The following is a 10,764-nucleotide window of genomic DNA, read 5'->3' on the forward strand; positions in this document are numbered from 1 at the left end:
ATTTTCCTATCTGTCTTTTGTACGGTGCTGTCAGATATGAAAATGTGCAACACAAAAGAGGTTGTGAATGATTTATTTTTCTCCTTTAAAAATACTATCCAGTTGTGAAATTCGGGTTAGGCTACAGTTCTGGCTTTAAAATTCCCAAGACTTTGGGGATCAAAAAAAGGTTAGCATTCAGTGTTTCAGTGTCATTCTCTCCTCCCTTTCCTCTGTATTTTTTTAAAATTCTGTATACAAAAGCTAGAATTGTAGAATCACAGAATGGTTTGGGTTGGAAGGGACCTGTGAAGATCATCTAGTCCACCCCCCTGCCACGGGCAGGGACATCTTTCATGAGATCAGGTTGCCCAAAGTTATGTGCAGAGATGGTGGATACTTTCCTTACACCCATGGAGCATCATAAATTTGGAATCGAGGACTTTCAAAACTTCAAACCCGACTCCTGCTGCAGAAAGCAGCTGAGTAAATCTAATGATGTTCCGCTAAGATACCTTGTTTCCTCGGAGGGGGCTGTTTTCCATTGAAAGTCTTCTTTACAATATGCGAGGGGAGCTGTTTAGGCACAATGCGACCCATAGAGCCAACATAAACACGGAGAATAAGGAGACTAACACATAACTGTCGTTCCCCTTGGACTGCACACGCATACATATGCGCACACACAGGGAGTGGTGTTTATTATTTTGGTGGCTCTTCATACAATCCCCATAGAACAGCCCAGGTTGGAAGGGACCTCGAAAGACCAACTGGTCCAACCTTCTGGTCCAACACCCTGTCCGACTGTATCCTGAAAACCACCAGCGATGGGGGCTCTATCACGTCCCTGGGGACGTTGTTTCAGTGAACAATAGTTCTTACTGTAAAAAATTTCTATCTTATGTCGAGATGAAAGCTCTCCCAGTACAACCTGTACTTGTTGCCCCTTGTCTTCTCCATATGGCTCCTTGTGAAGAGAGAACCTCCATCCTCTTTGTAGCCGCCCTTTAAGTACTTTGCATCTTCATCTATTAGAAACTGTATTTCCTCTGCTTGGGAAGCTGTGGATTCTTGAAAACTTACTATCACGTAAAGCGGGTATTTCAGCTGATTCAGAAAGTGAGGTTTGTGTTTAGTTCTTTCAACTTGGAAAGGAAAAGGAGGGGTGAAATGGCACAGGACAGCCCTTATCAGTGGAGTCTTAATGAGTTCCTCAACTTCTCCAAAAGAATCACTCCTCTTACAGAGATTCACCCTCTCACTAGTATTATTCTGCTAATTCATAGCCACAACTCAGCCTTCCTGCTACTAATTCCCAACTCCACCTAGAAGCTGCCAGGGCCTTGAGGGCACTAATAGGACTTAATGGCCCTGACCAGCCTCACCTGGACCACTCCACACACATGCCCCTGGCCCAGAAGCCCCATTTAAGCTCAGTCTAGGGCTATCTATCCTTCTACAGTAGGCATGTCTGGCTGCAGCTGTGTTTTTGCCTCCTGGATGGACCTCAGATGAAGACTGCAGCTTTGTCTCCAACCCCGTTGCTCCTGATGGCACACTGTGGATGGGCCCTGCACCGAGGTCATTGCCTGCTGTGGCTGTTGATGGACCCCGTTGCCAGTCCCTGGCTCTGCCTGCTGTGTTCAGCCCCTGCAGGTCTGTCCCCCAGGACTGAGGTGCTGCCTGCCCTGGGGTGCTCCGTAGCTCCTCGCTCCCCGTCCCTTGGGGACCAGCTGGTCCTTGCAGCTCCCTGACAGGAGCCATGCAGATACGTTGCAGGAACACGCCTCTACTTCTAAAATTCCCTGGACTCTGAAAGAAGACGCTTCTCAGCCTGTCTAGCCCAGGTATGAAATAGCCCTGACTATCTTCAATATTAAACCCCTTTCCTTTTTCTTCACGAAACTTCTTGTTTTTAGGGCCAGACTCCGATGTTCTGCCTCATCTCCCCTTGAAGCTATTTTCTTTCTGTTCCTAACCTATCGCATATGGCAGAAGCGACTAGGAGCTCTCATTCTGCTAGGTGTGCGCATTTTCTGCTGTCTCTGCGTGGCCATGTGGATAGAAAATTTTCATTCGGTTTGATGTCCCAGCTGACTATGGTGAAATAATTGCATTGCTTATACCTGCCATGTAGTCGCATCTCTTCCCCAAAAGAATTTCTAGGCTTTAAAACCCCGTTGTTGGCAGAAGTAGTCACAAATACATAGCTCGTCATTGCGAATATGATTTAATAAGAGGATGGGACCAGCTGTGGTGGTCAAGCACAGGGCTTGGCCAGACAAACAGACTGACCAGCAGTCTGCTTAGAGGCCACCAGCCCCTTTTAACACCTCCCGTCTCTCATTGTCCCCTCCTTGGTCTTGCTCATCAGCCATGATACCTCCGTTTTTCCATCATTGTTTCCTCCCAAAAAAATGACCCACCCTGATCGCTTCCCCACGTTTACTCCAGTTTTGCTACGTTCACACCTGATTTTGCTATTCCTGATACCCAGGTAAACTAGACCCGTGGTGTTTCTGGTATGGTTCCTAGGTGCTGCTGGCCTTGTGGGGGTCTGCTCCCCAAAGGGTGCCCAGCGCTTCCCCTTCAACCCTCTGTGAGGTCTGCCCATCTCTAGCACCTCTGGTGCCCTCCTAACCACTGATGAAATCTGGCTATCCATCATGGTGCTGCTAATTCGACAGTTCCTCACTGTTACTTGTTATGTCCAGGGGTTTTTCATGGTCTGGTCAGTGAGCCTGACGTCAGGCTAGGGACTAGTCATCCTCCCAAACAGCTGTTCTAAGATGGACATTGTGTTGCAGGTGTGTCTGAACCACTCAGTTTCTGCACGGCTAAGATGCATGCTCTTAATTTTGTGTATCTAACAGGGAAATGGGCGATTTATATTTACTTGTCTCTGAGCACTTCATTATTAAAGGGGTGAAATATGCATCTCCTGAGGCAATTTTTCCTAAGTGTGGCACATGGAAAGAGCTTCCCCACAAGCATTTTGAGACAAAAGCTCTCTTTTTCTCTGCTGCTCCTACAGGCTTCAGCTGGTGGTCAGTGGTGTGGTCTGGCATTGGTTCTGCTAATGAATAAATATTTGTGAGTGGTGATCCATCGCCGTAGATGACACTTTCTATTTAAATCCACAGCTGGGACTTGCAAATTTTATTGTTTTCTCTTTTAAAAATAGATAGGTTTTCTGTATCAGCATAGGGTCATATGAAGATGTCACACAGAATTGATTGCATCAAGCTGTGTCTGATGGCTGAACCCTATCTGGGGAATGCACATATGTAGCATTCATTTATTTGATCTTAAAACAGCACTGCTCATTAGTAATGTTAAACCTGGCTTCTGCAAACTTGGACTACACTGCCAATTGGACATGTTCCTGGTTTCAAACACATTAGCCCAGGTTTATTCTTAGCAAACATCCACGAGGACCTGGATCTCCTCTTTGCCCCATCATTCCCTCTTGAAGATCTCCCAGAAGAACTAAATAATGCGAGGGATGCTTCTCAATCTGAAAAATGCAGCTCCTTAGGGAGTGACACAAAACGCCAAGTCTTTAAAGCAGAGGGTGGCATGTGGGAAAGCAGTGCACGTGAGGCTTTGACTATAATTAGTGGATTTAAGGGTAAAATCGGACAGTACAGCTACACCCTGACAGAGGAGAAAGCAAGCAGTGGCTCGCTGTATCTTGTAGCAACGACCCAAGCACTTGGTTGCTCATGATTGCTATCTTCTTTTTGTATTTAGTTTTAAATGGTCAGCAGCCAAATGGAGACTGAAATTCGAGAATGTCCAAGTTTATTTTGCTTAGTTTATGCCACCTCTTTACCAGCTTGATTTCTAAAGGAAACAAGAACTTTTTCTAGGAGTCTCTTGAGAGCATCCTTCACCTCCACATTCCTCAGGCTGTAGATCAGGGGGTTCAGCATGGGAATCACCAGGGTGTAGGCAATGGACACCACTTTGTCCTGGTCCAGGGAGTAGCTAGAACTGGGACGGAGGTACATGAAGATCAGAGTCCCGTAAAAAACTGAGACTGATGTCAAATGTGAGGCACAGGTGGAGAAAGATTTGTGCCTGCCCTCTGAGGAGCGGATCCTCAGGATAGTGGTAAGGATAGAACCATAAGAGACAACAATGAATACTAAAGTGCTGAGTGCAATAAAAGTACCAATGGTAAAAAGCACGTGTTCGTTGACAGTCGTACTGGAGCAGGACAGTCTCAGGAGCGGAGGAATGTCACAGAAGAAGTGATTGATGACATTAGGGCCACAGAAGTGTAAATTGAACACTGAGCTGACAAGAACTATTTCATTCACAGTCGCTACTATGTAGGATCCCACAGCCAGTTGGACACAAACCTTTTGAGACATGGTGGCCACGTAGAGCAGAGGGTTACAGATGGCCATGTACCGGTCATAGGCCATCACAGCAAGCAGGTAACACTCGGTGATGATGCAGACTCCACAAAAGTACATCTGGGCTGCACACCCTGGCAGAGAGATGGTTTTCCTTTCTTCAAAGAAGCTCACTAGTATTTTGGGAGCAACCGCTGAGGAATTACCTATGTCCACCAGAGAGAGGTGGCAGAGGAAGAAGTACATGGGGGTGTGGAGTCGAAAGTCAAGCCTGATTAATGCAATCATGCCCAGATTCCCCACCAATGAGGTGACACAGATCAGAAGGAACAGCACAAAGAGAATGACCTGCAGCTCCCAAATATCTGTGATTCCCAAGAGAATGAACTCATCGACAGTTGTCTTGTTTCTTCCGACCATTCCCTTAATGAACCTGAATTTTCAAGAGGGAGAAAAATCAAAGACGACAAATAAGTTACAACTCTGGATAGAAGAGTAAGTCCTAACGATGCTGGGAACGTTGGGCAGGAAAGTAGTAGAAGAAAATTGGATGCTGCTTTATTTTACTGGAAACCTAGCTGTCTGTTAGTATGCAAGAACTGGGTGCTTAACTCGATTCTCTTGAGAAGCTGTTTATTATCCCTTTAGCACTTCTGTAATGGCACTCTCAAAGAGGGATTACTTTTGTTCCGTGGCTGAGATTGTTCCAGGAAAGAGAAGAACCTTGCTATTCATTCTGATCTTTTTTTAATATTTCCTGCTTAGTTCTATTGTTAAATTTTCTCAAATGCTTATCCGTGTCCATGGTGCCTAAGAAGAATAACGGGATGATTCTGGTTATCTGGTCTGTTGTTCTTAAATAGTGGAGTAATAAATTGCTCTCAGCTTCTAAGGATGACATTTAAGTTGGACAGTGCAGTTCTGAGGAGAAATCCTCAATAGGAAGATACCCCCAAATTAAAAAAAAAAAAAATCGATGTAGAAAAGCAGTTTGTTAAAAAGCAGATAAGTTCATTAAAACTTACTTGCTGATTCCAAACATAACAATTCAAAGAAGAAAACAGGGCCAGTGTAGTCATGGACCTTGCCCTGCGTCCCTGAACCAGCTCATGCTAATGGCAGGAGGAAAGTCTGTATGTCTGTCCTGACAAAATCACACTTGTTTTGGCCAACGTTAAGAAAGGAGTTGCAAATAAATTGAAAGAAACATAGGAGCTGACACTGAAGACGGAATCCATCTTGCCTGACGTTACCCCCTTCCTAGGTGGACAGCTACATTTGAGGCAGCCATTCAAGGCTTCATTTGCAGTCACAGAAAAGAAGCAGGTAATTTAAGGCAAAATTCCTGTAAGCTACTTAAAATGCCTGCTTACTTTGGGGTGATATGATTTGCCTCTTAGAGGTGCCGGTTTCTCACCACTGCTTATAAAGAGCACACAATGATTAAATAAACTGTAGAAGCCTATCTCTGTAGGGGATAATATTGAGTCAGACAAATGGGACCATCAGTCTTTACAGGCATGTTAAATAACAGCACGTCTGTGGGTGAAACAAAGGAAAGAACACTATAACCTCATAATTACCTTTTTTTACTTCTCTTAAAACGTTGACTTCAAGAACAATGCCTCTCTTGTTTTCAGGTTGTGGTCTTGTTTGGACATTTCTGTTTAGGGTTCTGTAGAAAATGAGAACTGTTAATTGCAGGTGTATTAAGTGAATGCTTCAGCTTGCGAGGTGGAGCTTACTGAAACAACTGAATGATCGAAATATCTTTTAAGCTGTTGCTATTTGCATTGTATTGAGAGTAAATAACTTTCAGACAGTTACAGTAGTCCAGCTGATTAGCAGCAACTTGCAGAGCCCAACAGCTTGATTGCTAATAACTTTCTGTGCTATAGGGAACTCTAGACAAGACACGTGGACTGTTTGTAGCGACCAACGCCATGGTCTGTATGACAAGCTGCTGCTGTTTAAATGATTCTTCTTTTGCTGTAACCCCACATTTCAGTGCTCATTAAGCCCGTGTTAGAACTCCTGTGGATTTTGGTGGTTTGAGATTAAGACTCAAACACATGTTTAAGACTTAAACCAACCCTGCATCTGCTGTAACCACAGATTTGTCATCCAGCTCAGGTCAAAACAATTCTCCTCTCTATGACTGCATTATTTTTTTTGTAGACTTTATTTTCAGCATTCCTTATATGAAAATTCATTAATTATTCTTTTTACTGTTGTGTATATAAGTTTAGACTGCAATTATGTGCTTTCCCTGTGCAAGATTTAAAGTATAGAGTAAGGATAGAGAATAAAACAGTGACACAATTAAGACTGCCAGATTTAATAATATTTCAGGCTATGGGTATGTTTCCTACCTTGGAAATTAATGTTAAAAATGATGCTTTCTTTTCCTCAGGAACAAATGCTGCTGGAAAGCTGGACATGCAATGGCACTTAGAGAAGCTCTGGCTACAGGATCAAGTAAGTTGTTGGCACGTTCTGCCCCTCCCCGGCTGGCAGTGGCTACGGGCGAGACGGTACGCGCAGTCAGCGGGGGAACGGCAAGGTCTTCACAATCAGCTTCCCTTAAGGGCTGTACGTGGCCTAGAGGGACCCCATTGAGTGATGCAATGGTTGCAGGCTGCTGAGGTCTTTGGTTCGTGAACACAGAGCTCATTAGGACAAAAAAACAAAACAAAACCACCCTCCAGAACATAAGCAGAGCATTTGTATTCTTCTCTAGGTAATGTTATCATTTATTTTGATAATAAATTGGAGCTTTCTTTTTGTGTTGTTTTTGCGTAGATGACATTTTCTCTCTGGCCACAGATCCGCTAAGTCATGGGGTCATACGGAGCAAGAGGCAGCAGAGGATTGCTGGCCTCATGAAACCGTCAGCCTATATAAGAGAACTAGAAGGAGCTGACTCGATGGGAGGGTAACCGTGATTTCAAGTTTTTCCTGGCCCTCGTGAAACAATACCAACACGTGCAGGCTGAATTCCAGTCCGCATTCTCCTTATTCAACCTAAGGATAGTTTACAACGCTGGCAGTCTTCCTTATTGGACCATTAAGATGTATTTTTACTGATTTGCAGTCTGTAGTCATCTGAGATAGTTGATTAATACTGGACACACAACCGGTCCCTGAAAGCACAACTGGATCAGAAGAGAGATACGCAGTCCTCTCCTGAACTCAGATAAGCCATGTCCACAGCAGCCTATATACAGATGTTTGTGCTCTGGGCTTTTTCTAGGATTTGAGTGATTATTTCTCTACACGGACCACAGGAGTAGCCTAGAAGTTAGGCTTAGACAAGTAACTTTTAATTAAGTTGTGATGAACCCCATACCAAGCATATCAAATGAAAGAGCAGAGAAATGAATAACAATCCAAACACAGCAATTTTCCCATTTTCTTCTGGAGGGCCTTTCCCACATCACTCCTTGCCCAGACCAGAGCATCCATTACATCCCTGTCATGTGTCATGGTTTAGCCCCTGCCCAGAGCTCCAGAAGGTCCAAATGCATCCATCAGAAGCTACTGGAAGCCTCTCTGGAGCTTTCCCATCTCTTCATAGACAGTTTGTTGAAATGGGAGAAATAAAAATCAGTTCTGCTGCGGTGTTTTGCTTCCCTCCCACGTGATTGCCTTCGTCAATATCTAGGGTCTTGCCTCAGGGGTGTCATCTGTGAACTCGTACCCCGGAGCTTCAAGCTGTGTTCTGCCTAAGCGCTGAGAGACAGGGTATGGGGATAGGACGGATAGGATCCATTTTGTATAATTTCAGCAGCATAAAATTGAGCTACGCAAGCCTAACCTAGCTGTCTGGGCTTATTTTATAGTCGGCATAGGGAGGGAGAGACCTGCAGAAAGCAATATGTGCCATTTTCCTTAGAAACTTATTTTACGATGGGATGAGTTGCTCTTTGGAACCGAAGATGATGCACTCAGACCAACCTTTAGACAGCCAAATACAGGTGAGATTCATTGCAACCAGAGCACCTGGAAACACCGCTGGGAACTGAAGTCCTCCTTTCTGAACCCCCAGGCTCTACTGTAACCACCTATATCCTATCCTATCCCGACCGAGTCAGCTTAGATTATTACTTTTTCAGGAACAGAGACATTTCTGGTTTGTCTGTGCCTTTGTCCACATGGATAATTCTGTAAACATCAATGCTAACTGACCTGTGTTAGCAGTTATTTTATTAGATGTCATTTTGTAATCCTTCTATTTCCTGTAACTGTAAAGGTGAGCAAGATATATCTGCCCTGCCTAGAATTTTTACTGGCATCAGCAGAAACATGTCTTAACTTTTGCAAAGTTAAGTTTAATGATGCACTTTTTCTGGAAAGGTAAAATTAATACCCAGAATTAATTTTCTAGGGGACTGAGTTTAATTCAAATTCAATTAATAGTTTTAGGCCCCCCCCCCCCCCCCCCCCAAATGTGGGGAAAATTGCTTGGAAAATCTAAAAATATTTGTGTTTGAACAGTTAAAAAAAAAAAAAATCATGGCTTTCTTTTGATCAATTGCTTAACAAATAATCAGCCTCAGGAAAATAAACCCGCAAAATACTTTGTAAGAAATCCCAGAATGAGATGCAACATTTAATTTCATTTTAAACTCAACTATTTGTGTTTGTTCCAAACTACTTAGTCTTTTTGTCTAAAAAAAAAAAAAAAAAATCTGCTTATGTTCCAGCATTTCAATCCACTTTTTCCAGCGTTCAGTTTCACTGCTGACTCAGAAAGGTCATTATTAACCTGGCCTGAACTCCTTACTCTACAGTTCACACAGGTAAATGGGCAGCAGCTATTCAAGTCAATTAATGTTTCTCCTCAAGTGATATATCATACCAGATTTCTTCTATACCTGTACTGTGGTCTAGCTCTTAAATAACACCCCATCTGAGGTCCTATTTCATATACATATGAATGGAACATACAGGAAGGAATTCCACATATAAAGTGTTTGTAAAGCTCTCTTTGAGTGTCCTCCTAAGCTTTCCTTTCAACGGGCATCATCTAAACCACTGGTTTCCCGCCTTATATTGGGCAAGATGCTTACATTTCCACTACCTCTATCTTGCGAAGGTTGTAATGTGTTTCTGCATTGCTTACCTGCTGGGATTGACTGATTCCCCTGACAAATTTTATGTGTACGAAGCCAAACACAACGTAATGAAATGCCTGAAGAAAACCGCACCACGCTGAGTTCATTCTCTTGGGTTTCACCAGCCGTGCGGAGGTGGAGATATCTTTCTTTGGGCTCTTCCTACTCATCTATGCCACCGTTTTGGTGGGGAACACTGGCCTCATTGTGCTCATCCAGCTCAATGCCTGCCTTCATACCCCCATGTACTATTTCCGAAGCAATTTCTCTCTCAGACCTGAGCTGTTCATCTGCTGTTGCTTCCAAGATGCTGGAGAATCTGTTAGCACAGCAGAAGACCATTTCTTTAATTGGCTGTGCAACACAGATGTTTCTTTGCTGCCTTCGCTGATGCTGAGTGCCTCATTTTGGCTGTGATGGCTGATGACTGCTACGTGGCTGTGTCATCCTCTTCTCTACGCCATTGCCGTGTCCTGCAGGGTCTGCACCTCCATGGTACCTGGGGCTTATTTCAGCTGGGGCCTGACCTCGCTGGTGCACGCATCTTTCGCATTCATGTTGTCATCCTGTGGCTCCGACGCGGTCAACCATTTCTTCTGTGACATTCCCCCGCTGCTGGAGCTCTCCTGCTCCAGCGCACACATGGAGGTCCTCCTCTTCGGCTTTATACAAACCGGCACCTTCCTGGCCATCGTCGTCTCCTACGCCTGCATCCCCAGCACCACCTTCCGGATCCACGTGGCAGATAGCAGGCACAAAGCCTTCTACGCCTGAACCTCCCATCTGACGGCTGTTGGGTTATTCTACGGCTCCCTCCTCTTCCCGTATTTACAGCCCAGCTCCAGCTACTCGCATTTTATCCCTGCGTTTTATACTGTCGTCTTTCCCATGCTGAACCCCCTGATTTACAGCCTGAGAAACAAACTGGTGAAGGATGCCCTAAGGAGAACAGCAGAGAGAAAAATGTTTTCTCAGTGATTTTCTTAGAAGTGAAAAAGATACAGTGTGTTTCTGGTGCAATACACAATAAAAATACAAACGATGGGATCCATCTGACTAAATGTAGGTGACTTGTTAGGAATATCTGCACCTGAACTAGCTTCCCAGGCTCATTTGGTCATCACTGGAAGAAAGTAGTCAACTTAGAAAGTGATTCACCTCATCATAAAACAGAAGCCCAGGTCAGACAGATCCCATCCCAGAAGGATCTCTTTCTCCTCACTGCCCATAAAGGGAGTCTTTCCCAAATGCAGAAGGAAGTTACATTTTTGCAGCTTACAATTATTGAGACAACTCTCAACCAA

The 10,764-nt window shown here is 44.2% G+C and overlaps 1 protein-coding gene, 1 long non-coding RNA gene and 1 pseudogene across 2 annotated transcripts; 2 read left to right on the forward strand and 1 right to left on the reverse strand.

The window, feature by feature from the left end:
• The first annotated feature begins 1,456 nt into the window (after nt 1–1,456).
• Nucleotides 1,457–7,129, forward strand: LOC148057029 (uncharacterized). The gene is made up of 2 exons (XR_015702044.1): nt 1,457–1,826; nt 6,757–7,129. It is a non-coding gene; the product is annotated as an uncharacterized LOC148057029 (long non-coding RNA).
• LOC104009480 (olfactory receptor 5J3) lies at nt 3,798–6,852 on the reverse strand. Its single transcript, XM_009461485.2, has 3 exons — nt 6,716–6,852; nt 5,927–6,018; nt 3,798–4,776 (listed from the first exon to the last, which is right to left on the reverse strand). The coding sequence occupies exon 3, from the start codon at nt 4,761–4,763 to the stop codon at nt 3,798–3,800; it is 966 nt and encodes a 321-aa protein (XP_009459760.2). The 5' UTR covers nt 4,764–4,776; nt 5,927–6,018; nt 6,716–6,852.
• A 141-nt stretch (nt 7,130–7,270) lies between the features above and the next one.
• On the forward strand, nt 7,271–10,307 carry LOC104009391 (olfactory receptor 5AS1-like; annotated as a pseudogene).
• The last annotated feature ends 457 nt before the right edge of the window (nt 10,308–10,764 follow it).

This window comes from Nipponia nippon, unplaced genomic scaffold (genome assembly GCF_047370975.1).
Source record: "Nipponia nippon isolate SJK-2023a ecotype South Korea unplaced genomic scaffold, ASM4737097v1 scaffold_10, whole genome shotgun sequence".
Taxonomy (NCBI): Eukaryota; Metazoa; Chordata; class Aves; order Pelecaniformes; family Threskiornithidae; genus Nipponia; species Nipponia nippon.